Raw genomic sequence first — 26,753 nt, 5'->3', positions numbered from 1 at the left:
TGCTGCTGGCCTGCTTGGTCTGCTTTATAAGCCAGCGATTTAGCCTTGTGAGCTAAACCAGCCCCTCCCCAGCCAGGGGAAATAACTATCTTGTCAAGCCCCTTCAGAACCCTGCATACTTCTACGAGATCATTTCTCGTTCTTCTAAACTCTAGTATAAACCCAATTTACTCAGTCTCTCAGCCTAGAGACCAATCTAATGAACCTTCACTGTCCTGTCTCCAAGGCAAGTGTCCCGTTAAGTTCTTTCTTAAATATGGAGACCAAGATTTCACACAGTATTCCAGGTGTGGTTTCACAAAGCCCTGTACAACTGCAGCAAGACTTATTTATTCCTGTACTCCAATCCGCTTGCAATAAAGGCCAACATGTCATTTGCTTTCCTAATTGCTTGCTGAACCTGCATACTAACTTGTGTTATGTGTGAAGCCACCCAAGTTTCTCTGAACATCAACATTTACATTTACAAGTTTCATACCTTTTTAAAATCTATTATATTATATGGACAGAGGGGTGACGAGACTTGAGGGAGGGAATTCTGGAGCGTCGGACCCAGATGGGGTGGGGATAATCGGACTAGACCAAAGAAAAGTATACCACAGGAACCTGCTTCCACCACCTCCTCCGGCAGCGAGTTCCAAGCACCCACTACCCTCTGTGTAAAAAAACTTGCCTCGTACATCTCTAAATCTTGCCCCTCGCACCATAAACCTATCCCCCCTAGTAATTGACCCCTCTACCCTGGGGAAAAAGCCTCTGACTATCCACTCTGTCTATGCCCCTCACTTTTGTAGACCTCTATCAGGTCACCCCTCAAGCTCCGTCGTTCCAGTGAGAACAGTTTATTCAACCTCTCCTCATAGCTAATGCCCTCCATACCAGGCAACATCCTGGTAAATCTCTTCTGCACCCTCTCTAAAGCCTCCACATCCTTCTGGTAGTGTGGCGACCAGAATTGAACACTATACTCCAAGTGTGGCCTAACTAAGGTTCTTGTAACCAAATGAATAACTTCACCCTTCCCCACATTCTATTCTATCGGCAACCTGTGGTTAACTTGTCCCTAACTCTTTGCAGCTTCTGTCTCCCCCTCAGCTTACATTCCCACTTAGCTTTGTAACATCTGCAGACTTGAATACAATACTCCTGGTCTCTTTGTCTAAGTTATTAACATAGATTGTAAATAGGTGAAGGCTTGGCACTGATTCTTGCAGTACTTCACTCGTTGCAGCCTGCAAACATGAAATATCTCACTTACCCCACTCTGCTTCCTATCCACTGACTAATTCCCCGCCCAAACCCATATACACGACCTCCAACTCCATGAGTCCTCATTTTGCATATTAACTGTGCTTAATCCAGGTATCCTATTATCTACTTATTCCCATTATATATCCTACTAGTTACATTTCTCAAACACACTTTTGCTTATGTAAGACCTGATTAGTTTACTCTCACATTCTGTTTTTTTCCTTTTTTAATCAACGTTTTGATCGCTCTACGCTGGTTTACAAGACTCCCAATCCTCAGTCTTACTAATTTTGCTAAATTATAAGGTCTTTATTTAATCTAATACTATTTCCTATGCAGTGCAGTGGAAAATAAAAAGGGAAAACACGAAGATGTTCCTTTCTAGTAGCAAGAAAAACTACTTAATGCCAGAGTATTAGGACTTAGAAGAGCAACGAGCTGTCCACACTATCAGCAATAAGGAACAATACTTATAAGCAGAACCGTTAAATACTAGAACTAATTCAGCTAGAGCAGAGAAGGATAAGGTGGAATTAATAGTTTTTTTTTTAAATTATGGAGGTTTTAAGAAAGTGTGAATTGGAAAGGAAATTTCTGCTAAATTAATTTTTGCAGCAGCTTACTGTCCACAAACATTCTCATTTAATATTTGTGTTGAGATACATTTTTACTTCTGCAGCAGTGATTCAAAGTGAGTAAGGAACATTGATCATTTTACCATATGAGCATAAAGGATGTTCAGCAGCTTGCAGTCATCAATATAGCCCAAAACGTATGTTACAAAGAGTGACGCAACCTAAAAGAGTAAAAGACAACTTTGAGTACAATGATTTCACAGAAAGAAACTCAAATCAGAATAAAGGAGGATTACGACAAATCCCCACAAATCTCACACAGTTAACATATCAGCAAAAACATACTGTCACAGTGGATTTATTCAAATGGGTGAATTTTATTTATTTTATGCTTCAAACAATTGTATTAAATCATTCACCAACCAGTTAGGTGAACAGAAATACAATTTCAGATCAATCAAGTGTTCACAAGAAAAGAATAAATGTATTTATGTAAGAAAGGGGCAGCACGGTAGCATTGTGGATAGCACAATCGCTTCACAGCTCCAGGTTCCCAGGTTCGATTCCCGGCTGTGTCACTGTCTGTGCAGAGTCTGCACATCCTCCCCGTGTGTGCGTGGGTTTCCTCCGGGTGCTCCGGTTTCCTCCCACAGCCCAAAGATGTGCAGGTTAGGTGGATTGGCCATGATAAATTGCCCTTAGTGTCCAAAATTGCCCTTAGTGTTGGGTGGGGTTACTGGGTTATGGGGATAGGGTGGAGGTGTTAACCTTGGGTAGGGTGCTCTTTCCAGGAGCCGGTGCAGACTCGATGGGCCGAATGGCCTCCTTCGGCACTGTAAATTCTATGTAAAAGCTTAAATTCCATCGGGACATCATTGTCCTCATAAAAGCTAATAAAACCCAGGGAAGCTGTTGCCATGACGGGTCAGGGAAGCACCAGTTATGTTGAATGTCACGGGTCAGTGTTTTGTGGAGCACAATCCCTCTGCCCAGTCCAGATTGCAGCAACCAGCCTTCAGCCAATCACATTCCAAAACATCAACCAATCAAATCACACACCATCCTTTGTTCAACCAATCAAATCCTGCAAGTATTACAATGATGACCAGTCAAATCCTTTCAGTTGCTATGACAATTGCTCACACTGCATCATACAAAGCAAAGGATGGTCTCAATCACTCATCCACCCACCCAACAAGTGGACAGCACCAGGTCCAAATCGGGCTGATATCCAGAAAGCTCAGAATTCTAAAACATCCTGGGAGTCTCCCGTTTCCTTGTCACAATCTGACTGTTCTTCCCCACCACCATAAAACATCACAACACAAAGAGGCAAACAGAATAAAGAAACAAACTTGTCAAAGGGGGATGATTAAAAAAACAACAAATAGTGACAGCAATAATGAGTCAGGGTGAATAGGTCAGGGTGTCTGTGCGGAGTCTGCACGTTCTCCCCGTGTCTGCGTGGGTTTCCTCCGGGTGTTCCGGTTTCCTCCCACAGTCCAAAGATGTGCAGGTTAGGTGGATTGGCCATGCTAAATTGCCGTTAGTGTCCAAAAAGGTTAGGAGGGGTTATTGGGTTACAGGGATAGGGTGGAAGTGAGGGCTTAAGTGGGTCGGTGTAGATTTAATGGGCCGAATAGCCTCCTTCTGCACTGTATGTTCTATGTCTAAATGCAATGTGTGAGAGACAAGAGCAAAAGTGATAATAAGCAAGTGGACAGGCAAGCGAGATTCAGGATACACAGAGTGTCAACAAAAGAACAGAGGGAAACAAATGCTCTCCACTAATTTAACATTTCCCTGTAATGCAGAAAGATGGACACTGGAAGGATGAAGCAGCAGCTCTTTCCAGAGAGTCTCAAACCTCAATCAGTCCTTCAAACTGAGCCAGATTTGGACAGGTTCATCAAATGACAATGGCTCCCCCCTTCACCCCCAGCTCAATCACCTCGTCATTCTTTAGCCTAACTGATAAATGAAGCTGCAATGGTGGTGACAATAGCACGGTACAAGTAATAGATGAGAAACAGCACTCTGAGCCAAGAACCATTCAGGAGCAGCACCCAAGGGGCCATTAGAGCTGTTATAGTTTAACCAGACAGAGTACCAAAGTCACTGCTTTGTGTTCTAACCCCCTGAGCATGGTACATCAATTTGAATTACTTATTAAATAAAATACCATACAAAAACAGACCGTGTGCTTCATAAATCTGTTTCAGGCCAACTGGGAATATGCTAATGATATAAATTGTAGGTCTACAAGTGACAGATGGGACCTTCTGCTTACGTGTCTTTGCACGGCATCAAGAACATTAAAAAGTATTCAACATTTAGCAAAACATTGGGTGGGATTCCCCCCAAAGGCAGCAACCTCCCCCCCCCCCCCCCCCCCCCCCCCTCTCCCCCCCACCTGTGATAGCTTCCCAGTGGGGGAAGAGAGCCATGCAAAAGTCTGCAGACTTCGGAAGAGCCAGCTGGCGGCCAACCGCGGGAAAGCCTGCCCGTCAGAGGAAACCAGGAAATCGCGGCCAATAGGCATGCACGATGACATCTTGTTAAAGCAGGAAGAATTGTGCAATGTAGTGAGTTTGCAATGTAATGAGTTTGGTCATCTGGCCCAAAACTCTCAGAATTGCAGAAGACTATTAGCTACTCATGAAACTGTTTGAAGTTTTCGACACTGGACATTATGTAGTGAGAAATTTTAATCAAGATCTTAAATTTAAACCTAAAAAATTAGCATAAACATACTCACCATTTATATTTTCAGTTTATGTTTCTGTATAAGAGCCGGAGATGGCACTGCACATCAGAAACATTCATGTTTGGTTATTTCCTGTCAGCTACTTTTAACTTAAAGAATTAAACTCTTTCTTTTAGTGTTGAAAATGAAATCTCACCCTTTTTAGTATACATTACCTGTGTAAGGAGCACAAACTGTGCAAACTGCCATGGAAGGAGGAATAGAATGGTCGCAATACAAAATGCAACCAAGGTCTTCTTTTCCACACAAACTCTTCTGAAAGAAAAATACATATAAAATGTTTAATGCTTTAATGTCAATGTTGATTGCGATTGCACATGTACTGAACGTAACAAGGAATTTTCAAACAGGAAGATGTGGGTTAGTACCTTAATATGCGAGTTAAAAGCAGCATCTGCAGGATTAGGAATGGGTAGGAGAAGCTCTCACGGAGAGGAGGGGTCCACATGACTCTTGTGCACTAAAACAAAAGCACAGCTGCTTAGCATCGAGCTTCTCAGTAAATTAAAATCCAATACGTTACTCAAGTATTGTCCTTTCACCAAATGAACTACTTTTTGCAGCCCACGCAGATGGCAACAACAACCTCAGCGCCCAGTAGCATTCTCCCAGATACTCTTCCTGATGGTCCAGCTGATATTAGCAGCACCCAGATCAATGGAAAGGTGTTGAGAAAATGTTAAATTATTCCGTGAGTAGTCAAAATGCCATGGAAAGATAATGGGCAAAATTGAAGAGTGCAAGGACCAAAAATGCAGCAGAATCAGAAGAACGGAATTTAAATAATGTAGCGCTGTTACTGAAGTTAAATTGCATTTGTCTCCTTTCTCTCCTGCTGTCATTTGGTCTTGTTTGTCGTCAGTTTTTCTTCCTTCATCTCCTAAAGGTGTTGGGATATTGTGTTGTGCTTTCAGCACTTCAGCTAAATAGCCATGATTCAGAGTTGGACCTCGACAGTACAGACTGGTAGCCTGGGATATCAGAGCTGAGTTCAATCTCTCCTCACCATCCTCATCAGTTCATTTGATTGCATATTTGGCTGAGTGATAGGGTTTTCACCCAAGAGACTGAGGTTGTGGTTTGAAGTCCCACAACAATGCAGCACGCAATGGTTAGCACTGCTGCCTCACAGCACCAGGGACCCAGGTTCCATGACGACATTGGCTATCTGTGTGGAGTTTGCACGTTCTCCCCGTGTCTGTGTGAGTTTCCTCCGGGTGCTCCGTTTTCCTCCCACAGCCCAAAGACCTGCAGGTTACGTGGAGTGGCCCTTAGTGTCCAACGTAGGTGGGGTTATGGGGTTTCATGGATAGGGAGTGGGCCTGAGGGGCAGCGTAGACTCGATGGGCTGAATGGCCTCCTTCTGCACTGTGGGGATTCTATGAACAGATCATTTAGGCCAACACTTTAGTGCAGTATCAAGGGAGTCCAGCATTTTTGTTTTTATCAGCCTTTCAGATGGGATATTGAACAGAGGTCCAACTGCCCTCTCAGATCAGAGATCCAATGACACCATGTGAAAGAGGGGAGTTCCCCTGGTAACCTGATCAACATTTATCCTGCCATTGACACCACAAAATACAGAAATATCTTAGTTATTTATCTCATTGCCCTTTATAGAATGATACTGTGTGCAAAGTAACTAATTTCAAACATTATTCACTGGTTGTTAACATGCTTCAAGATAAGGACGTGACAGGCACTAGTTAAATGAAATGTCTAGATTTTCTTTGTTTAAATGCCAGATTATGAATCACCCCCAGGCCTCCATTTTCACCAACCACTGAACAACCCTGCATCAGAATCTGTCCCCTACTGACCAATCCCAGGAAACCACTGCATCAGAATCTGTTCCCTACTGACTAATCCCAGGAAACCACTGCATCAGAATCTGTCCCCTACTGACTAATCCCAGGAAAACACTGCTTCTCACCTGGGAACTAGACCCTAGCCACCTTACACATCAGGAAGCTTGGTACGATTCCATTCTGCTGCCCATATGTCTCAAGTTTTATATCCAAAGGCTTAACCAGGCTTTAAGACTCTTTATAAAAGCAAATTACTGCAGATGCTGGAATCTGAAACAGAAACAGAAAATGCTGGACAATCTCAGCCGGCCTGACAGCCTGCGTGGAGGGAGAACGGAGCAACGTTTCGAGCCTGGCTTTGACAAAGAGCATTTTGTTTCTGTGCAAAACGCTTTTGTTGTCTTTTACATGCAAATCATCGATCACCAGGTGGCGTGTCTGCTTGCATGCGCATACTAGTTACTGCTCCAGAACCCAGTGAACAAATTTAAAACAAGTTTAACATTCTCCTGCAAAAGCAAAATACCGTGGATGCCGAAATAAAAATAGAAAATACTGGAAATATTCAGCAGGTCAGGCAGCATTGGTGGAGACAGAATTAATATATCAGCTCGATGACCTTTCACTAGAATTGAACCATTAATTTTGTTTCTCTCTCCAAAGATTTTACTGGGCCCATTGAATAATTCCAGCATTTTCTGCTTTAGTTTCAACTTTCCCCTGGCGATACCCTTGTGCTTAGATGACTTATTTCATCATGAATGCTCATCAAGGTAAATTAATGCATTAAAAGACACTAAATGGAAAAACGAAAAATGCAATGAGTCAGTTTAGCTTCAGGGAAAGTCACTTTCTCTCCCCCACTTCCTTGTGGTATTGGTGGCTGTTAGCAGAGGACAGGAGCAGACTTGTTTTGTTCCCCCGTCCATAGTCAAATTGGCTGATGTTTACTGTTAAGGCTCCCAAATGAACAACAGCATTCTGGATAAGGTATCAGAGGGTGACTAACTCCTCTGAAACCATGGCCCCAATAAGAAGCTCCGAGGAGCTGGTAGGAGGGCAAGGGCACGGGAAAATAGGTCAAACTTTCTGCTCTAGGTGTGGTCCTTGGCAGATTGATCAAAGAGCAGCAACATTTGTCATGTCAGTGGGCTGGAATATCCTGCATTCCAATTGAGGAAATCAGCATGCTGGGAAGGATAAGGGAATTACAGAATTAAAATTAACAACTCAATTACTTCCAGATGCTGAGTTTAGAATGGAGAATAAAATTAATCAACATATTTTAAACAGATGATCCCTCTTCAGTCAGGAACTATATTAACATTTTAGACATGTGGTGAATGAGCTGAGTATGCCTGACATTACACTAACGTGGCTATTTAGCTAAACTGCAGATCTGGGAGAGAAGAGATATTACGGTCATATACTGACTGCATATTTCTTTCAAAACTTAAAGCATCGGTTTCACTTTCTGGCCTAAAATTAAGATTTCAATCCTGGTACTAATGGGAATATAAAAGGCACACAACATTTAGGTTTTTGAATCACAGTTGAAATGAAATGAAATGAAATCACTTATTGTCACAAGTAGGCTTCAAAAGAAGTTACTGTGAAAAGCCCCTAGTCGCCACATTCCGGCGCCTGTTTGGGGAGTCTGGTACGGGAATTGAACCGCCGCTGCTGGCCGCTGTGCCAAACCAGCCCCTATTTATCCCAGTGTACCCGCTAGCTAGTGCACTTACAAGACACTCACGTTCTTATGGTAATTTGTGACACTAGAAATGAAGCTTGCACGTTTCCTTGCACATTAGGCCTCTCTAGATTGATTTTATCCGTCTTTCCTCCGTCTTAGCACAGCAGTTCAGCCATTTTGTTTAAAACACTTTGGTTCCAGCAATGCTCAACACTCCCAACCACGCTCAACACTCCCATCCACACATGGAAAGAACTACAACAGTTCTTAGCAGAGCACTGGTTTGAAAACTAGACATGAAGATTGAGAGTGACACACTGGGGCATGAGGAGCCAGTGGTATTTGAAGAGGATGGCCAAGGTGAAGGGGTTGGGAATTAGAAAGTGCAGGGTGAGGACACAGGCTCCAGCACTTTGGATGAGTTGAAGCTTTACTGTCACCCACCATAAAAGGCCAGGAGTGAGTCTACTCAGTAACAATGCCAGTGTTTGGTGTGAGACACAGCTCCTCCAGTAACAAAGCAACCCACGTCAATCTATCACAACAGCTGGACAGCAGCCCCAAGTTCTGTTGCCTTCAGGGGAATGTTCAAATACAAGAGAACTTGGGAGTGATGCTGAAATAAAGATTGAAAACTTTAATTTGTCAAAACTAACTTTTACACTTACCTCACCGTGGTTAAAGAAAAAGCAAATGACTGTGATCACTCCACCAAACCTGCTCCCACTGGAAAAGAAAACAATGACAGTTTCAACTTCATCTCTCCACTCTGAGCAACTCCTTTACTTTGAGATTTCTTGGGTTTATAACCATTATCAAAGCTCCTCTTCAATAAGGTGCAGACAGCACTGTGAAGGGATGCTGTCCAGCCTCATCCTTCGCTGGATCTTTGAGCTTACCTTTTGTAATGTAGTCACTTGGTATCCAATCACAGCAGCCACTTTGCACACAAAACGGTCCCATAAACAGAAATGAGTCATGCCCAGAAAACTTGGTGTTGCTGATATTGGATTTACAAAGGAGTACATTGGATATATCTCACAGAAACAGGCCATTCCGCCACACCAGTCCATGCTGGTTTTAGTGCTCCACTCGAGCCTTCTCTCATCTAGATTTATCGCAACAACCATCTATTCCTTTTTCCCTTATTTATTTGTCTAGTGTCCCCTTAAGCGTATCCATGGTATTCATGTCAGCCACTCTTTGTGGGAGAAAGTTCCACATTCTCACCACTGTGTTGGGAAAACCATAATTTAACAAACTGGATGATTCTTTTAAAATTTGGAAGGACTGAATTATTTGGACGCTTGGATTTTTTTCTTAAGTCACAAGTTCACCTTGGACTGCCTTTTGTAAGAAATTACCTGACCAGTATGACACTGGAGGGAGAAGAGCCGGTTACTTTAACTGATAGGGGGGAAAAAACTGATAAAAAGCAAAGGCTCGTAGTGACTTACTGCGAATCACATGACTGAGGCAAGCTTCAAGTTTTGAACCTGTTGTTTTGAATTTGTGTTTTTTTAGTTCAGTTGGGACTAAACTGAAAAGTAAAAAGCTGCCCAGCTCTGCCTCCTGCCTTTCCTGAAATTCTGTGTAGATATCGACTTGTAGTCAGAGAATCCTCATCTGAGTATAACCTATCTGCATTTGGAAACCTGCAAAGCTAAAACCACAAGAATTGACCCAGCTCTATATTCTGGTCCATACTGAAGCTCTGTTAGAGAGAACCTCCAGACATCTACTGGGACCAGCAGCTCGCCTTCACATCTACTGGGACCAGCAGCTCGCCTTCACATCTGCTGGGACCAGCAGCTCGCCTTCACATCTGCTGGGACCAGCAGCTCGCCTTCACATCTGCTGGGACCAGCAGCTCGCCTTCACATCTGCTGGGACCAGCAGCTCGCCTTCACATCTACTGGGACCAGCAGCTCGCCTTCACATCTACTGGGACCAGCAGCTCGCCTTCACATCTACTGGGACCAGCAGCTCGCCTTCACATCTACTGGGACCAGCAGCTCGCCTTCACATCTACTGGGACCAGCAGCTCGCCTTCACATCTACTGGGACCAGCAGCTCGCCTTCACATCTACTGGGACCAGCAGCTCGCCTTCACATCTACTGGGACCAGCAGCTCGCCTTCACATCTACTGGGACCAGCAGCTCGCCTTCACATCTACTGGGACCAGCAGCTCGCCTTCACATCTACTGGGACCAGCAGCTCGCCTTCACATCTACTGGGACCAGCAGCTCGCCTTCACATCTACTGGGACCAGCAGCTCGCCTTCACATCTACTGGGACCAGCAGCTCGCCTTCACATCTACTGGGACCAGCAGCTCGCCTTCACATAAGGGAACTCCAGATCAACAGAGTATTTTTCTAACCTCCGCAGAGACTATTTAGGCGTCCTTTGCTTGTCTGTGTGCATGCTCTGGAATTTTTAAGAAGAAATAGATAGTTACACTTCCAGATTACAATTATGTGTATAATTTAGGGCAGCACAGTAGCACAATTGGATAGCACTGTGGCTTCACAGCACCAGGATCCCAGCATCGATTCCCCGCTGGGTCATTGTCTGTGCAGAGTCTGCACATTCTCCCCGTGTCTGCGTGGCTTTCCTCCGCATAATCACTGATTGTCAATCTCTAGGATGTACTTAAAACCTATTTCCATCTCAAATCATTAAGAGTACTTGATATAAGATGGATTGGCCATGCTAAATTGCCCTCAAGTGTCCAAAAAGGTTAGGAGGGGTTATTGGGTTACGGGGATAGGGTGGAAGTGAGGGCTTAAGTGGGTCGGTGCAGACTCGATGGGCCAAATGGCCTCCTTCTGCACTGTATGTTCTATGTAATACTATGTAACTTCTTGCAACTTGTCAAAAGTCATTTTTATTTTACAATAATTCATTAGTTTATTGAAAGAAGCCTGGTTAAAGTCTCTTTTTATTTTGGGTCAACAAGTAGGGAAGGTAAATAATTGGTCATTTTGGTGAGTGAATTAAACTTTTAAACTAATGTATGACCTGTGGGGTACTGGGGTGAGATAAAATGTGCTCCCCCTCCCATCCCAGTCATAATATTTGGTACAGATGTTTCTCCTGAATTCCTCATTGGATTTCTTGGTGACTGTCTTATATTGACGACCTCCAGTTAGGCTCTTCCCCACAAGGGGCAACATTCTCTGTATTCTGTCTGGTTGAGTGATGAATGTTGGCCAAGGCACTGGGGATATCTCCCTTGTCCTTGAAGATTGAGGTTTATGAGCAGCAGAGGAAGTGGTCATTCATTCATTGGCTGTTTGGGTGGCATGGTTCTACATGACCGATGGCTGTATTTTTCTATAGTGGCTAAAATACAATTCACTTGCTGTGAAATACCTTGGGTCACTCAGAAGACATGAACACATTATATAAATGTACATTGTTTCTCACCCTTTGCGTCATCGGAATAAAGTAACTCAGCAAAACTGAAAGTATTCAAGTTAAGGCTGCTCCCCTCTCAGTCTAATACCAGCCATCACATGCACAGAAATGCATCAGCGCACCATATTTTATTTTCACAATGACTGGCCATTGACAATATGTGCCAGGGCTTCTTGCTCAGCCACCCAAACACCTTCTCGCCTGTCAGGCAATAGACAATATAGACAAAAGTGACTGTAATTCTCCAATGTATTTAAAAATAAACCACTGGAAGATTATTAGTCGGAGGGGAGGCAATATCACTGGACCTCCTCCCTTTCAATCCAGTGCATCTGGTGTGTGAAATGACAGTTCACAAATATAACATAGAAAATTAACACTATGATAGAAACAACTATTACAAAGTTACTATCATTAATAATGAATTGAACAGAAGGTATAGGCTTTATGAATATAATAATACATGAGTATTTCAAACACAAAATTACAGTACACACTGGGGCTTTCAACCCTCGATACACAAAACACAACTTCCAGCTTAAAGGGGAAAAGCTACTTTCAATTCTCTCGAGAAACACAAGTGCTATACGTTAGTTCCAGTATGTGTTACAGTGACGGATTTGTCCAATCGGAGTGCCCTACGGTGAAGTTGAGCACATCATCCTGTGCTGTTCAATTCACTTCACATTAAATCACTGCACACAATTTAAACCAGAAACCTGTTTCATTACTGCACTGTCAAGAAATACATCACCAGACTGACCAGGACTAAAACACAAACCCCATTCAAAAAAATCAACCGAATTTTTGTACAGTCTTTCCTTTGTTCATTTACATTGCAGCAAAGACATGTTTACACTTTGCACTGATTAACTTCCCACACAGAGCCACCTGTCAGCCTGCAGTCCAACATTCCTACAGTCAACACAAACACTTCAAATAATCTTCCTCTTGTTCAGGAAGGTCATGTGGCACTACTGACGTAATCCAGAGTGTCCAGGCAAATATTCACCAACCAACACTATTGATACACCCCTCACTGCTAGGAAATCTAGAATGCACCCGACCGCCAAGAAATCCGGAATGCACCCGATTGCCAAGAAATCCGGAATGCACCCGACTGCCAGGAAATCTAGAATGCACCCGACCGCCAAGAAATACGGAATGCACCCGATTGCCAGGAAATCCAGAATGCACCCGACCGCCAAGAAATCCGGAATACACTCGATTGCCTGGAAATCCGGAATGCACCCGATTGCCAGGAAATCCAGAATGCACCCGATTGCCAGGAAATCCGGAATGCACCCGATTGCCAGGAAATCCAGAATGCACCCGATTGCCAGGAAATCCGGAATGCACCCGACTGCCAGGAAATCCAGAATGCAGCCGATTGCCAGGAAATCCGGAATGCACCCGATTGCCAGGAAATCCAGAATGCACCCGATTGCCAGGAAATCCGGAATGCACCCGACTGCCAGGAAATCCAGAATGCACCCGATTGCCAGGAAATCCGGAATGCACCCGACCGCCAAGAAATCCGGAATGCACTCGATTGCCTGGAAATCCGGAATGCACCCGATTGCCAGGAAATCCAGAATGCACCCGACCGCCAAGAAATCCGGAATGCACCCGATTGCCAGGAAATCCGGAATGCACCCGATTGCCAGGAAATCCAGAATGCACCCGATTGCCAGGAAATCCGGAATGCACCCGATTGCCAGGAAATCCAGAATGCACCCGATTGCCAGGAAATCCGAAATGCACCCGATTGCCAGGAAATCCAGAATGCACCCGATTGCCAGGAAATCCGGAATGCACCCGATTGCCAGGAAATCCGGAATGCACCCGATTGCCAGGAAATCCAGAATGCACCCGATTGCCTGGAAATCCAGAATGCAGCCGATTGCCAGGAAATCCAGAATGCACCCGATTGCCAGGAAATCCGGAATGCACCCGATTGCCAGGAAATCCGGAATGCACCCGACTGCCAGGAAATCCAGAATGCACCCGATTGCCAGGAAATCCAGAATGCACCCGATTGCCAGGAAATCCAGAATGCACCCGATTGCCAGGAAATCCGGAATGCACCCGATTGCCTGGAAATCCAGAATGCAGCCGATTGCCAGGAAATCCGGAATGCACCCGATTGCCAGGAAATCCGGAATGCAGCCGATTGCCTGGAAATCCGGAATGCAGCCGATTGCCTGGAAATCCGGAATGCACCCGATTGCCAGGAAATCCGGAATGCACCCGACTGCCAGGAAATCCGGAATGCACCCGATTGCCAGGAAATCCGCAGTGGGACCGTGCCGTCGGCAGGATTGGGCAGAATATTCTGATATTCTGGCTTAATCTCTGCAACTCGCATGCTGCCTAAGGCACGATGTGAATGTGAACTATTCGAAAGGTATTGACATTGGAGGCTGTACCAAGGCACCACGAGCCTTTCAGTTTTGAGAATCAGGTGTCTCATCACAAAGGAGGATTCTATCTTCAAGTCTTTACGTTGGACTCAATTCAATACTGATATAAAGGGATGGATTTTTAATTTTTTAAAATTAAATTACGGGATGTGGGCGTCGCTGGTTAGGCCAGCACCTACTGCCCTTCTCCAGTTGCCTTTCAGAAAGTGGTGGTGAGTTGCCTTCTTTAACCGCTGCAGGCCTTGAGGTGTAGGTACGCCGTCTGTGCTGTTAAGGAGGGATTCCAGGATGTTGCCTGAACGACAGTGAAGGAACAGGGATATATTTCCAAGTCAGGTTGGTGAGTGACTAGGAGGGAAGCTCCAGGTGGTGGGGTTCCCAGGTATATGCTGCTCTTGCCCTTCAAGATGGTAGTGGTCGTGGGTTTGGAAGGTGCTGCCTAACAAACCTTGGTAAGTTACTGTAGTGAATCTTGTAGATGGTACACACGGCTGTTAGTGTTTGTTGGTGGAGGAGGGTTTGAATGTTTGTGTGGAAGGGGGCTTTGTAGGGCAGCACAGTAGCGCAGCTCCCTCACGGCGCCGAGGTCCCAGGTTCGATCCCGGCTCTGGGTCACTTCCATGTGGAGTTTGCACATTCTCCCCGTGTTTGAGTGGGTTTCGCCCCCACAACGCAAAGATGTGCAGGGTAGGTGGATTGGCTATGCTAAACTGCCCCTTAATTGGAAAAAATGAATTGGGTATTCTAAAAAATTTTTTTTATAAAAAGAGGGCTGCTTTGTCCTGGATGGTGCTGAGCTTCTGAAGTGTTGTTGGAGCTGCGCTCATCCAGGCAAGTGGAGAGTATTCCATCACACTCCTGACTTGTGCCTTACAGATGGTGGACAGGCTTTGGGAGAGGGGGGTGGGGAGTGGAGGTCAGGAGGTGAGTTACTCGCCGTAGGATTCCTAACCTTTGACCTGCCCTGGTAGCCACAGTATTTATATGGTTAGTCCAGTTCAGTTTCTGATCTATGGTGACCCCCCAGTATGTTGACTGTGTGATGGTAATGCCATTGAACGATTGAACGTCAAGGGGCGGCGGTTAGATCCTCTTGCAGGATATGGTCATTATTAGGCACTTGTGTGGTGTGAATGTAACTTGCCACTTGCCAGCCCCAAGCCTGGATATTGTCCAGGTCTCACTGCATTTGGACACGGACTGCTTCATTATCTGAGGAGTCGCGAATGGTGCTGAACATTGTCCAGTCATCCGCAAACATCCCCACATCTGACTTTATGATGGAAGGCAGGTCATTGATGAAGCAGCTGAAGATGGTTGGGCCTAGGACACTATCCTGAGGAACTCCTGCAGTGATGTCCTGGAGCTGAGATGATTGACCTCCAAACAGCACAACAATCTTCCTTTGTACCAGGTAGGACTCCAACCAATGGTCAGCTTTCCCCGAATCCCATTGACTCCAGTATGCCATACTCGGTCAAATGCTGCCTTGATGTCAAGGGCAGTCACTCTCACCACTGGCATTCAGCTCTTTGGTCCATCTTTGAACCAAAACTGTAACGAGGTCAGGAGCTGAGTGACCCTGGCGGAACTTAAACTGAGCATCCATGAGCAGGTTATTGCTGAGTAAGTGCTGCTTGATAGCACTGATGATGTCTCCTGCCATCACTTTGCTGATGGAGAGTAGACTGATCGGGCGGTAATTGGCTGGGTTGGATTTGTCCTGTTTCTTGTGTGCAGGACACACCTGAGCAAGTTTCCACATTGCCAGGTAGATGCCAGTGTTGTAGCTGTACTGGAACAGCTTGGCTAGAGGTGCGGCAAGTCCTGGAGCACAAGCACTAATACCGGAATATTGTCAGGGCCTATATCATTTGCAGTATCCAGTGCCTTCAGCAGTTTCTTTATATCATGTGGAGAGAATCGTATTGACTGAAGACTGACATCTGTGCTGCTGGGGACCTCCGGAGGAGACAGAGATGGATCATCCACTCGGCACTTCTGGCTGAAGATTGTTGCGAATGCCTCAGCCTTGTCTTTTGCAGAGATGTGCTGGGCTCCTCCATCATTGAGAATGGGGATATTTGTGGAGTCTCCTCCTCCAGGGAGTTGTTTAATTGTCCACCACCATTCACAGCTGGACATGGCAGACTACAGAGTTTAGATCTAATGTGTTGGTTGTGGAATCGCTTCTCTCTGTCTATTACTTGCTGCTTATGCTGTTTAGTAGACAAGCGGTCCTGTGTTGTAGCTTCACCAGGTTGACACCTCATTTTTCGGTTGAGGTTGCAGATTATGGTTGAATACAATTCTGCTGCTGCTGATGGTCACAGCACCTCATGGATGCCCAGTCTGGAGTTGCTCGATCTGTTTGAAGTCTATACCATTTAGCACGGTGGTAGTGCCACACAACACGATGGAGGGTATCCTCAGTGTGAAGAGGGGACTTTGTCTCCGCAAGGACTCTGCAGTGGTCACTTTTACCGATACTGTCATGGACAGATGCATCTGCAGCAGGCAGGTTGGTGAGGATGAGGTCAAGTATGTTTTTCCCTCACCACCTGCTGCAGTCCTAGTCTAGCTAAATCTTTTAGGACACGGCCAGCTCGGTCTGTGGTGGTACTATCGAGCCATTCTCGGTGTTAGGCATTGAAGTCCCCACCCAGAGCATATTCTGCACCCTTGCCACCCTCGGTGCTTCCTCCAAGTGGTGTTCAACATGGAGGATTATTGATTCATCAGCTGATGGTGGCCGGTACGTGGTAATCAGCAGGAGGTTTCCTTGCCCACGTTTAACGTGAAGCCCCGAGACTTCATGTGGCCCAGAGTGTCGATGTTGAGGACTCCCAGGGCAACTCCCTCCTGACTGTATACCACTGAATCGCCACCTCTGCTGGGCCTGTCGTGCTGGTGAGACAGGATATACCCAGTAATGGTGATAGTGGTGTCTGGGACATTGTCTGTAAAGTATGATTCTGTGAGTGTGACTATGTCAGGCTGTTGCTTGGCTAGTCTGTGAGACAACTCTCCCAATATTGGCACAAGCCCGCAGATGTTAGTCAGGAGGGCTTTGCAGGGTCAGCAGCGCTGGGGTTGCCATTGTCTTTTCCGGTGCCTGGATCGATGCCGGGTGGTCCATCCGCCTTCATTCCTTTTTTGTGTTTTCGTAGTGGTTGAACACAACTGAGGGGCTTGCTGAGCCATTTCAGGCGGCATTCACGAGTCAACCACATTGCTGTGGCTTTGGAATCAAATGTACGCCAGACCGGGTAAGGCGGCAGATTTCCTTCCTTCAACGACATTAGCAAACCAGGTGGGTTTTTACAACAATTGACAATGCTTACATGGTCGTCATTAGACTTTTAATATCAGATATTTTATTGAGTTTCAGGTCCCCTGATCATTATCCTGGGACTTTGGATTACTAGTCCAGCGACAATACCACTATGTCACCCCTTCCCCGCAGCCTGGAAACTTCTCTTCTACTTGTGGGGGGGGGGGGGGAGGTAGAGTATGGGAAGGATAGAGAAACAGTAGTTAAATTACATTTAAATCACTCATAACTTTGTAATAATTGTTTCCAACACAGCGTTAATTTTCAGTGTTATATTTGTGAAGTGTAATTTCACACACCAGATGCACTGGATTGAAGGGGAGGACCCCCTCTGACTGATAATCTTCCAGGGTTTAAAAAAAAAACATATAATTGTATCAGGGTATTATAAATCTATAAAGAACAAGTGGCGAATCCAATCTGAGAAGGTCAGCAGTTCAGGAAGTAGCAGGGTGAGATCCGGCTTCAGTCATTGAATAATAATTAACTCTCTGCAGGTCCGAAAAATCCTGCTGCTTCTCTCTGTCCAGCTCAGTAAATTACTCCACACTTCATCTCTTGGAAGTAACCGGAGTACTGGGGGAGGAGGGAGCTGTTCCGATGCGACCATTTTAAAAGGACGGGGGGAGGGGGAGATTAGAAAATCAAAGTTAAAGGAGAAGGTGAGGATGCAGGCTAACGATGAGGATTTTCAACAAGTTAAAGGGGCCGAGGGCTCAGGAGAGATTAGTAAAGTTTCCAGAACACGTAACAGAACAGAGAGTAAACAAAGTGGTAAGAATCCAACTTCAGGCAGAGCAAAAACAAGAACAACTATGAAACGGGGGGCGGTCAACACAGGACTGAGGGTGTTGCACCTAAATGCACGCACAAGGTAAATTAACTTGTTGCACACATTGAAATTGGCCAGTACGATGTTGCAGGCATCAATAGCTGCAAGGAGATCAGGGCTGGGATCTAAATATACAAGGATATGTGTCCTATCAAAAGGACAGGCAGATGGGCAAAGGGGGCAGGATTGCATTGTTAGAAAGAAATGAACTAAATCGATAGCAAGGAGCGATATCGGATTGGAAGGCATAGAATCTGTGTGGGTAGAGTTGAATGAGGTAAAATGACCCTGATGGGAATTATGTACAGGCCCCCGAGCAATCAGGGTGTGGGGCAGAAAATAAAATCAGGATAGAAAAGGCATGTAAAAACAGGCAATATTACAATAATCATGGGGTATTTCAATATGCAGGTGGACTGGGAAAATCAGGTTGGTAGGCGAGGATTAGTGGGAGGCCAGAGGATTGGGAAGCCTTTAAAAGTGAGCCGAGGACAACTAAAAAAGCAATAAGGGGGGGAAAAGATTAAATATTAGTGTAAGCTAGCAATATAAAAGAAGATTGCAAGATTTTTTTTCGATATATAAAAGTTAAGAGAGAGGTAAGGATGGACACTGGACCACTGGAAAATGAAGCTGGAGAAGTAGCATTAGAAATGGCAGAGGAACTGAATAGGTACTTTGCATTAGTCTTCACACTGGAAGACACCAGTAGCATACCAGAACTTCAAGAGTGTCAAGGGGCAGGTGATTGTAGTGACCATCACTAAGGAGAAGGTTCTGGGGAAACTGAAAGGTGTGAAGGTGGATAAGTCACTTGGACCGGATGGACTACACCCAAGGATTCTAAAGGAGATAGCTGAGGAGACTGTGGAGGTATTGGTATGATCTTTCAGGAACCGTTGGAGACATGGAGGGTCCAAGCAGATGGATTTTTACAACAATCAACAATGGTTTCAATGGTCATCATTAGACTTTTAATTAGATAAGTACTTCAGATAGAAAGATTTGCAGGGCTGTGGGACCACAGTCATGGAGTATATGATTACCAGATTCCTCACACAGGGTCAGAGTGAAAAGCAGACTGGAGACACATGCTCAAGAGCCTTAAACAAGGAGGGAAGATTTGTGAATGCATGCTGGTGGAGGTTTATAGGTAAAGTTTTTGAGGAAACTATGATCATGGAAGTTTTAACAGGGAGTGGAATAGTGCCTAAACTGAGTGAGCTATTGACAATATCAGCAAGCATTGGTGCCATGAACAATAGTCAAGTGTGTATGAGCTGGGCTCAAGTCAATGAAACTGGAGACAGGAGGCAACCATCAAGGAAAAATAAATGAGAGTCGTGGGTTGTTTTATGCTTGAAATGATTTTGGAGTAAGAGGAGAGATTTGACCAAGGACAGGAGGACAGGAATACCAGTTATGATTCAAACAAATGTCACAGTAAGAAAATCAATTATGTACAAGTCTGCAGCCAGACTGGAGACTGACTAACACATATTGCCAAGAGGTATGCGACTTCACCTAGATTCAAACTAATGCAACCTCCAGGACACAATTTACAAAAGGCAACAAATATATTCACTTTGCTATAAGTGCCTATATTTATTAATAAAAATTTCTATATAGCTTTCACAAAGACAATAAGAGCCTATCTCAAATTCAGTCATTAAAATCCATTTGGCTCAGAAGCTCCCTAGGTATTGGTTCATTATTAAGTGAGATGCCCCAACACAAGTCTTGCAGTGAAAACATTAGGCTCCAGCAGAAAAACAACATTTCAATCCCACCTCCCAGACATGATGTTCATTTGTTAATGGCATTGCAATATCCTCTTACCTCAAATATGTTCCATAGAGGAAAAACACAGACATCATGAGCCCATTTAAAATAAAAACAAATGTAACGTAAAAGTAGGCAGGGTCTCCCATTCCTGTCAAACAAAAATAAACACATTTAAGTTCGCTACCTGCAGAAATATTTAAAAGAGGGGAATAAAAAAATTACCAAAAATGAAGAACTTGCCTTCACAACTCTCCACGGGACTGAAGCCCTTCCCTCGGTCCACACGCCAGCATATTTTAGTTGAAATGCCAAGAAAGTCTGCAACAGCGATGTAAATGCGATACCAGCTGCCCAGTACTACCTAGCCAGTAAAGAGGTCAGATTGTCCATTATACAAGTAGCAATTTTAAACTAAACACTGCACCTCATATTGCTACCATTCAAAGCACATCTGAGACACTCGTGAATCTCCTCACCATTCAGTTCACATTTTGCCCATTTAAACCATTATCCTGCTAAATAAACAGGAGTACAATATAATGCTGGCCCTGGTTTGAAGCCAGATGTCAAACATAGAATCCAGGGAAAAACCTACCTCTGGATACAGATTGAATCGCTTCAAGGTGTTGATAACCAAAGGATATTCAGTCAGGCGATCATTCATTATGTAACTTAAACCTTCACAGTATGAAGGTGCTTCAATGATGGTCTTAAAGAAAGAATAATATAATCCCTAAAAACAGCAAAAAATATTTAGAAACATTACATGACGAAGGCAGACTTATCCACAAACAAAGAGAAATACCAACGCATTTCCCAGCCCATTCCACCATAATTCTATGGAAGACCCGCCTACCACGCTACAAAATTTTCAATTTTGAGATTGTTTCCTGACAACGTTGTTTCATGGCCCTCCCTTTCTGCATTGCAGCTTCTGCTTTACAAGTTGAAGGATTGCAAACATCAATTTTATTTTATTTCTAATAAATCACAATTCCCAATATGAACAGATTTAATTACTTAAATAACTGACAATGAATGACCTCTGTACAGGAAAGTTAGACAGACATACCTTAAACACATCCTCCAAACTGCCACCAACATCTGCTCTATCACCTCTTGTTCAGTTTCAACAGATGTTTGCTCATTATAGCCAGAATTTCACATCACAGCACTTAACAGCTGGATTTCACTGCTCTTGGTTCTTCTACCATTGCCCACACAAGTCAGCAAAAACCTAATGATCCTAAACATTTCCGGCTTTTCTCATGTCTCTAACCTTCCCCAGTTTATGTTCTTTAACACATTCTTCCATGACATCCAACGGGACAGGAAATTAATTCCAGCACCAGCTGATGATTAGAAATGCCAGCAGCAATTTTTACTGAGTGGGTAACACGGAAGCAAACTGCCTCCATTTTCATGGTCTAATAGGAGAGGTGGGGTTGAAGGAGAAGAGAACACGGATTTCCAATATGGAGTGCAACGATCAGTTATGGTGCATTAGATTCACATTAAGGCTGTGCACAGCACACAGATTTTTTGTTTATTCATTCATGGGATGTGGGTGTTGCTGACTAAGCCAACATTTATTGCCCATCCCTAATTGCCCTCTTGAACTGCTGGAATCCATGCATTGTAGAAACACCCGCAGTGCTGTTAGGGAGGGAGTGCCAGGAGTTTGAACTAGCGACAGCGAAGGAATGGCGATATAATTCCAATGTCCAGATGGCGTGCGACTTGGAGGGGAACATGCAAGTGGTATAATTCCCATGTGTCTGCTGCCCTCATTCTAGGTGGCAGAGGTCACGTCACGGTAGTCAAATAACAAAGAGAACAAAGAACAAAGAAAAGTACAGCACAGGAACAAGCCCTTCGGCCCTCCAAGCCCGTGCCAACCATGCTGCCCGACTAAGCTACAATCTTCTACACTTCCGGGGTCCGTATCCCTTCATTCCCATCCTATTCATGTATTTGTCAAGATGCCCCTTAAATGTCACTATCGTCCCTGCTTCCACCACTTCCTCTGGCAGCAAGTTCCAGGCACCCACTACCCTCTGTGTAAAAAAAACTTGCCTCGTACATCTACTCTATATCTTGCCCCTCGCACCTTAAACCTATGCCCCCTAGTAATTGACCCCTCTATCCTGGGGAAAAAGCCTCTGACTCTGAGTAGGGTGATCATGGCTCGGCACAACATTGAGGGCCGAAGGGCCTGTTCTGTGCTGTACTGTTCTATGTTCTATCCACTCTGTCTATGCCCCTCATAGTTTTGTAGACCTCTATCAGGTCGCCCCTCAACCTCCGTTGTTCCAGTGAGAATAAACCGAGTTTATTCAACCGCTCCTCATAGCTAATGCCCTCCATACCAGGCAACATCCTGGTAAATCTCTTCTGCACCCCCTCTAAAGCCTCCACATCCTTCTGGTAGTGTGGCAACCAGAATTGAACACTATACTCCAAGTGTGGCCTAACTAAGGTTCTATACAGCTGCAACATGACTTGCCAATTCTTATACTCAATGCCCCGGCCAATGAAGGCAAGCATGCAGTATGCCTTCTTGACTACCTTCTGCACCTGTGTTGCCCCTTTCAGTGACCTGTGGACCTGTACACCTAGATCTCTCTGACTTTCAATACTCTTGAGGGTTCTACCATTCACTGTATATTCCCTACCTGCATTAGACCTTCCAAAATGCATTACCTCACATTTGTCCAGATTAAACTCCATCTGCCATCTCTCCGCCCAAGTCTCCAAACGATCTAAATCCTGCTGTATTCCTCTGACAGTCCTCATCGCTTCCGCAATTCCACCAACCTTTGTGTCGTCTGCAAACTTACTAATCAGACCAGTTACATTTTCCTCCAAATCATTTATATATACTATGAACAGCAAAGGTTCCAGCACTGATCCCTGCAGAAACCACTAGTCACAGCCCTCCAATTAGAAAAGCACCCTTCCATTGCTACTTTCTGCCTTCTATGACCTAGCCAGTTCTGTATCCACCTTGCCTGATCCCGTGTGACTTCACCTTTTGTACCAGTCTACCATGAGGGACCTTGTCAAAGGCCTTACTGAAGTCCATATAGACAACATCCACTGCCCTACCTGCATCAATCATTTTTGTGACCTCTTCAAAAAACTCTACCCAGTTAGTGAGACACGACCTCCCCTTCACAAAACCATGCTGCCTCTCACTAATACGTCCATTTGCTTCCAAATGGGAGTAGATCCTGTCTCAAAGAATTCTCTCCAGTAATTTCCCTACCACTGACGTACGGCTCACCAGCCTGTAGCTCCCTGGATTATCCTTGCTACCCTTCTTAAACAAAGGAACAACATTAGCTATTCTCCAGTCCTCCGGGACATCACCTGAAGACAGTGAGGATCCAAAGATTTCTGTCAAGGCCTCAGCAATTTCCTCTCTAGTCTCCTTCAGTATTCTGAGGTAGATCCCATCAGGCCCTGGTGACTTATCTACCGTAATATTTTTCAAGATGCCCAACACCTCGTCTTTTTGGATCTCAATGTGACCCAGGCTATCTACACACACTTCTCTCCAGACTCAACATCCACCAATTCCTTCTCTTTGGTGAATACTGATGCAAAGTATTCATTTAGTACCTTGTCCATTTCCTCTGGCTCCACACATAGATTCCCTTGCCTATCCTTCAGTGGGCCAACCCTTTCCCTGGCTACCCTCTTGCTTTTTATGTACGTGTAAAAAGCCTTAGGATTTTCCTTAACCCTATTTGCCAATGACTTTTCGTGGCCCCTTCTAGCCCTCCTGACTCCTTGCTCAAGTTCCTTCCTACTTTCCTTATATTCCACACAGGCTTAGTCTGTTCCCAGCCTTCTCGCCCTAACAAATGCCTCCTTTTTCTTTTTGACGAGGCCTATATCTCTCATCATCCAAGGTTCCTGAAATTTGCCGTATTTATCCTTCTTCCTCACAGGAACATGCCGGTCCTGAATTCCTTTCAACTGACACTTGAAAGCCTCCCACATATCAGATGTTAATTTACCCTCAAACATCCGCCCCCAATCTAGGTTCTTCAGTTCCCGCCTAATATTGTTATAATCAGTCTTCCTCCAATTTAGCACATTCACCCTAGGACCACTCTTATCCTTGCTCCCCTACTGAAACTTCTACCACCTGGCTAGGGCCCATTCCCCAATACCAGGTCCAGTACAGCCCCTTCCCTAGTTGGACTGTCGACATTTTGTTTTAAGAAGCCCTCCTGGATGCTCCTTACAAACTCTGCCCCATCTAAGCCCCTAGCACTAAGTGAGTCCCAGTCAATATAGGGGAATTTTGTAGTCTCCCATCACAACAACCCTGTTGTTTTTACTCTTTTCCAAAATCTGTCTACCTATCTGCTCCTCTATTTCCCGCTGGCTGTTGGGAGGCCTGTAGTAAACCCCCAACATTGTGACTGCACCCTTCGTATTCCTGATCTCTACCCATATAGCCTCACTGCCCCCTGAGGTGTCCTCCCGTAGTACAGCTGTGATATTCTCCCTAACCAGTAGCGCACTCCTCCACTCCTTTTACATCCCCCTCTATCCCGCCTGAAACATCTAAATCCTGGAACGCTTAGCTGCCAATCCTGTCCTTCCCTCAACCAGGTCTCTGTAATGGCAACAACATCATAGTTCCAAGTACTAATCCAAGCTCTTAAGTTCATCTGCCTTACCCGTAATACTTCTTGTATTAAAACATATGCACTTCAGGCCACCAGACCTGCTGTTTTCAGCAACATCTCCCTGTCTGCTCTGCCTCAGAGCCATACTGGCCCTATTCCCTAGTTCTCCCTCAATGCTTTCACCGTCTGGCCAATTGCTTCGATACCCACCCCCCTGCCATACTAGTTTAAACCCTCCCGTGTGACACTAGCAAACCTCGCGGCCAGGATATTTATGCCTCTCCAGTTTAGATGCAACCCCTCCTTCTTATACAGGTCACACCTGCCCGGAAGAGCTCCCAGTGGTCCAGATAACGGAAACCCTCCCTCCTACACCAGCTATTTAGCCACGTGTTTAGCTGCTCTATCTTCCTATTTCTAGCCTCACTGTCACGTGGCACAGGGAGTAATCCTGAGATTACAACCCTAAAGGTCCTGTCTTTTAACTTTCTGCCTAGCTCCCTGAACTCCTGCTGCAGGACCTCATGCCCCTTCCTGCTTATGTTGTTAGTACCAATATGTACAACGACCTCTGTCTGTTTGCCCTCCCCCTTCAGGATGCCCGCTAGCCGTTATTATTTTTCTTAACCTCCCGTTTTCACAATGAGCATAATTTACCTGCATCCGTTGGCTGAAAGCGATGGGGATTTTCGCGCTCACAAAGCTATTCCTCTTATAGAAACCCAATGCAAATTAACAGACCAATGGGGATTAGAAATTGTGTCCGTTGATAATTTCTAATTTCGATGTTCGGTGACCTAACATCTTGACTGTCTGATCTGGTTGGCTGATGTCAGCTAGGCTTAGCTATACCATGGACTTGGAGGGTCATCACTAACACATGCTGCTTACCATCTCAGTGCGAAAAGCCATTTCCCTTTCTAAAGTTGAAAGGTGAGAGAAGTGTCGATTATTTTCAAACAGACTGGATATATGGTACCTAAGGTAAATCACAGCAAAATTAGAATGTTTTAAACATTGCTTTCATAGATGAGAAAAGCTGCTGATTTACTGGACACAGGTCATCACTGGCTTGGTGGCTAACATTAGGATTAGGAGCTGGACTCGACCATACAGCCCCTCAGCCTGCTCCATCATTCAATAAGGTCACAGCTAAACCTCTGCCTTATTTCCACTTTACCCCCTTTCCCCATAGTCTTTCATTCAGTTAGATTCCAAAAGTTTTCAATCTCAGCCATGAATATACTCAATGACTGAGCAGCCTTTGGAATGGAGAATGGCAAAGATTCTTTTAAAAATATTTTTATTCCTTCCTTTTTCACTTTTATCATGTTTACAACAACAAATACAATGGCAATCCCCGAGCCAACAATCCCCTCATCCTACCCACCCTCAAACAGCTCCCAACATTTCAAATACAAAACACCAATGAAAAAGAATCATCATTAATTTATACATTCCAACCCCCCGCAACCACACCAATGTTCAATGTCATCCAATTCATGAAAATGCATGATGAACAAGGTCCGCGGGTTGTAGAACCCTTCCATCCTCCCCCTCAACTCAAACTTTAATTTCTTACGGGTTAAGAACTCCCCCGCCAAGCCGAGGCACAGGGTGTACAAGCCGACCTCCACCCCAACAGGACCCGCCTTCGGGCAATCAGCGAGGCGAAGTCTAAGACATCGGGCTCCCCATCCGTTACCAACCCCGGCCAATCTGACACCCCAAATATGGCTTCGAGGGGACTTGATTAGAGTCCTACATTCACCACTTTTGCTATTACCCTAAAGACCTCCCTCCAATACCCCCCCCAGTCTTGGGCAGGATCAAAACATATGAACGTTATTTGCACCCCCCCCCCCCCCCCACACAGTGTTCACAAACATCCTCCACCCCTTCAAAAAGTCGGCTCATCCTTGCCCTTGAGGTATGCCATATACACCATCTTCAACTGTGATGCCAAAGATTCAATGCTCAGTGAAGAGCTTTCTCTTATTTCAGTCCTAAATGGCTGACCCAATATCCCAAGTTGAATTCTAGTTATTAGGCTCTCTAGGCAGGGGAAAGTAGCCTTTTAATGTCTACTCTGTCAATCCCTCTAAGAATTGTATACTTTACTGGGTAAACAGCTTTCAAACAATATATGAATGTCTTCAATTTCCCACTGCTGGAAGATCAATTACAAGGAGCAGCAAAAAAAGAAAACAGTCA

The 26,753-nt window shown here is 44.8% G+C and overlaps 1 protein-coding gene across 2 annotated transcripts in view; it reads right to left on the bottom strand.

Moving 5' to 3' along the window:
• The window catches only part of dpy19l1l (dpy-19-like 1, like (H. sapiens)), a 100,142-nt gene extending 74,596 nt beyond the window's left edge, over positions 1-25,546 (bottom strand). For both annotated transcript variants that reach the window (XM_038810380.1, XM_038810381.1), the window contains exons 1-8: positions 25,431-25,546; positions 20,489-20,626; positions 20,134-20,254; positions 19,948-20,041; positions 8,766-8,823; positions 4,962-5,053; positions 4,749-4,848; positions 1,970-2,047 (exon numbers count right to left, since the gene is read on the bottom strand). In XM_038810380.1, the coding sequence (XP_038666308.1) occupies positions 1,970-2,047; positions 4,749-4,848; positions 4,962-5,053; positions 8,766-8,823; positions 19,948-20,041; positions 20,134-20,254; positions 20,489-20,626; positions 25,431-25,451 (702 nt within the window). In that variant the 5' untranslated portion in view covers positions 25,452-25,546. The remainder of the gene's footprint in view (positions 1-1,969; positions 2,048-4,748; positions 4,849-4,961; positions 5,054-8,765; positions 8,824-19,947; positions 20,042-20,133; positions 20,255-20,488; positions 20,627-25,430) is intronic.
• Between the last annotated feature and the right edge of the window lie 1,207 nt (positions 25,547-26,753).

The sequence above is a fragment of the Scyliorhinus canicula genome, chromosome 10 (genome assembly GCF_902713615.1).
Source record: "Scyliorhinus canicula chromosome 10, sScyCan1.1, whole genome shotgun sequence".
Lineage (NCBI taxonomy): Eukaryota > Metazoa > Chordata > Chondrichthyes > Carcharhiniformes > Scyliorhinidae > Scyliorhinus > Scyliorhinus canicula.
The sequence above is the reverse complement of the archived record's forward strand: the minus strand, read 5'-3'. Positions and strand labels throughout refer to the sequence as shown.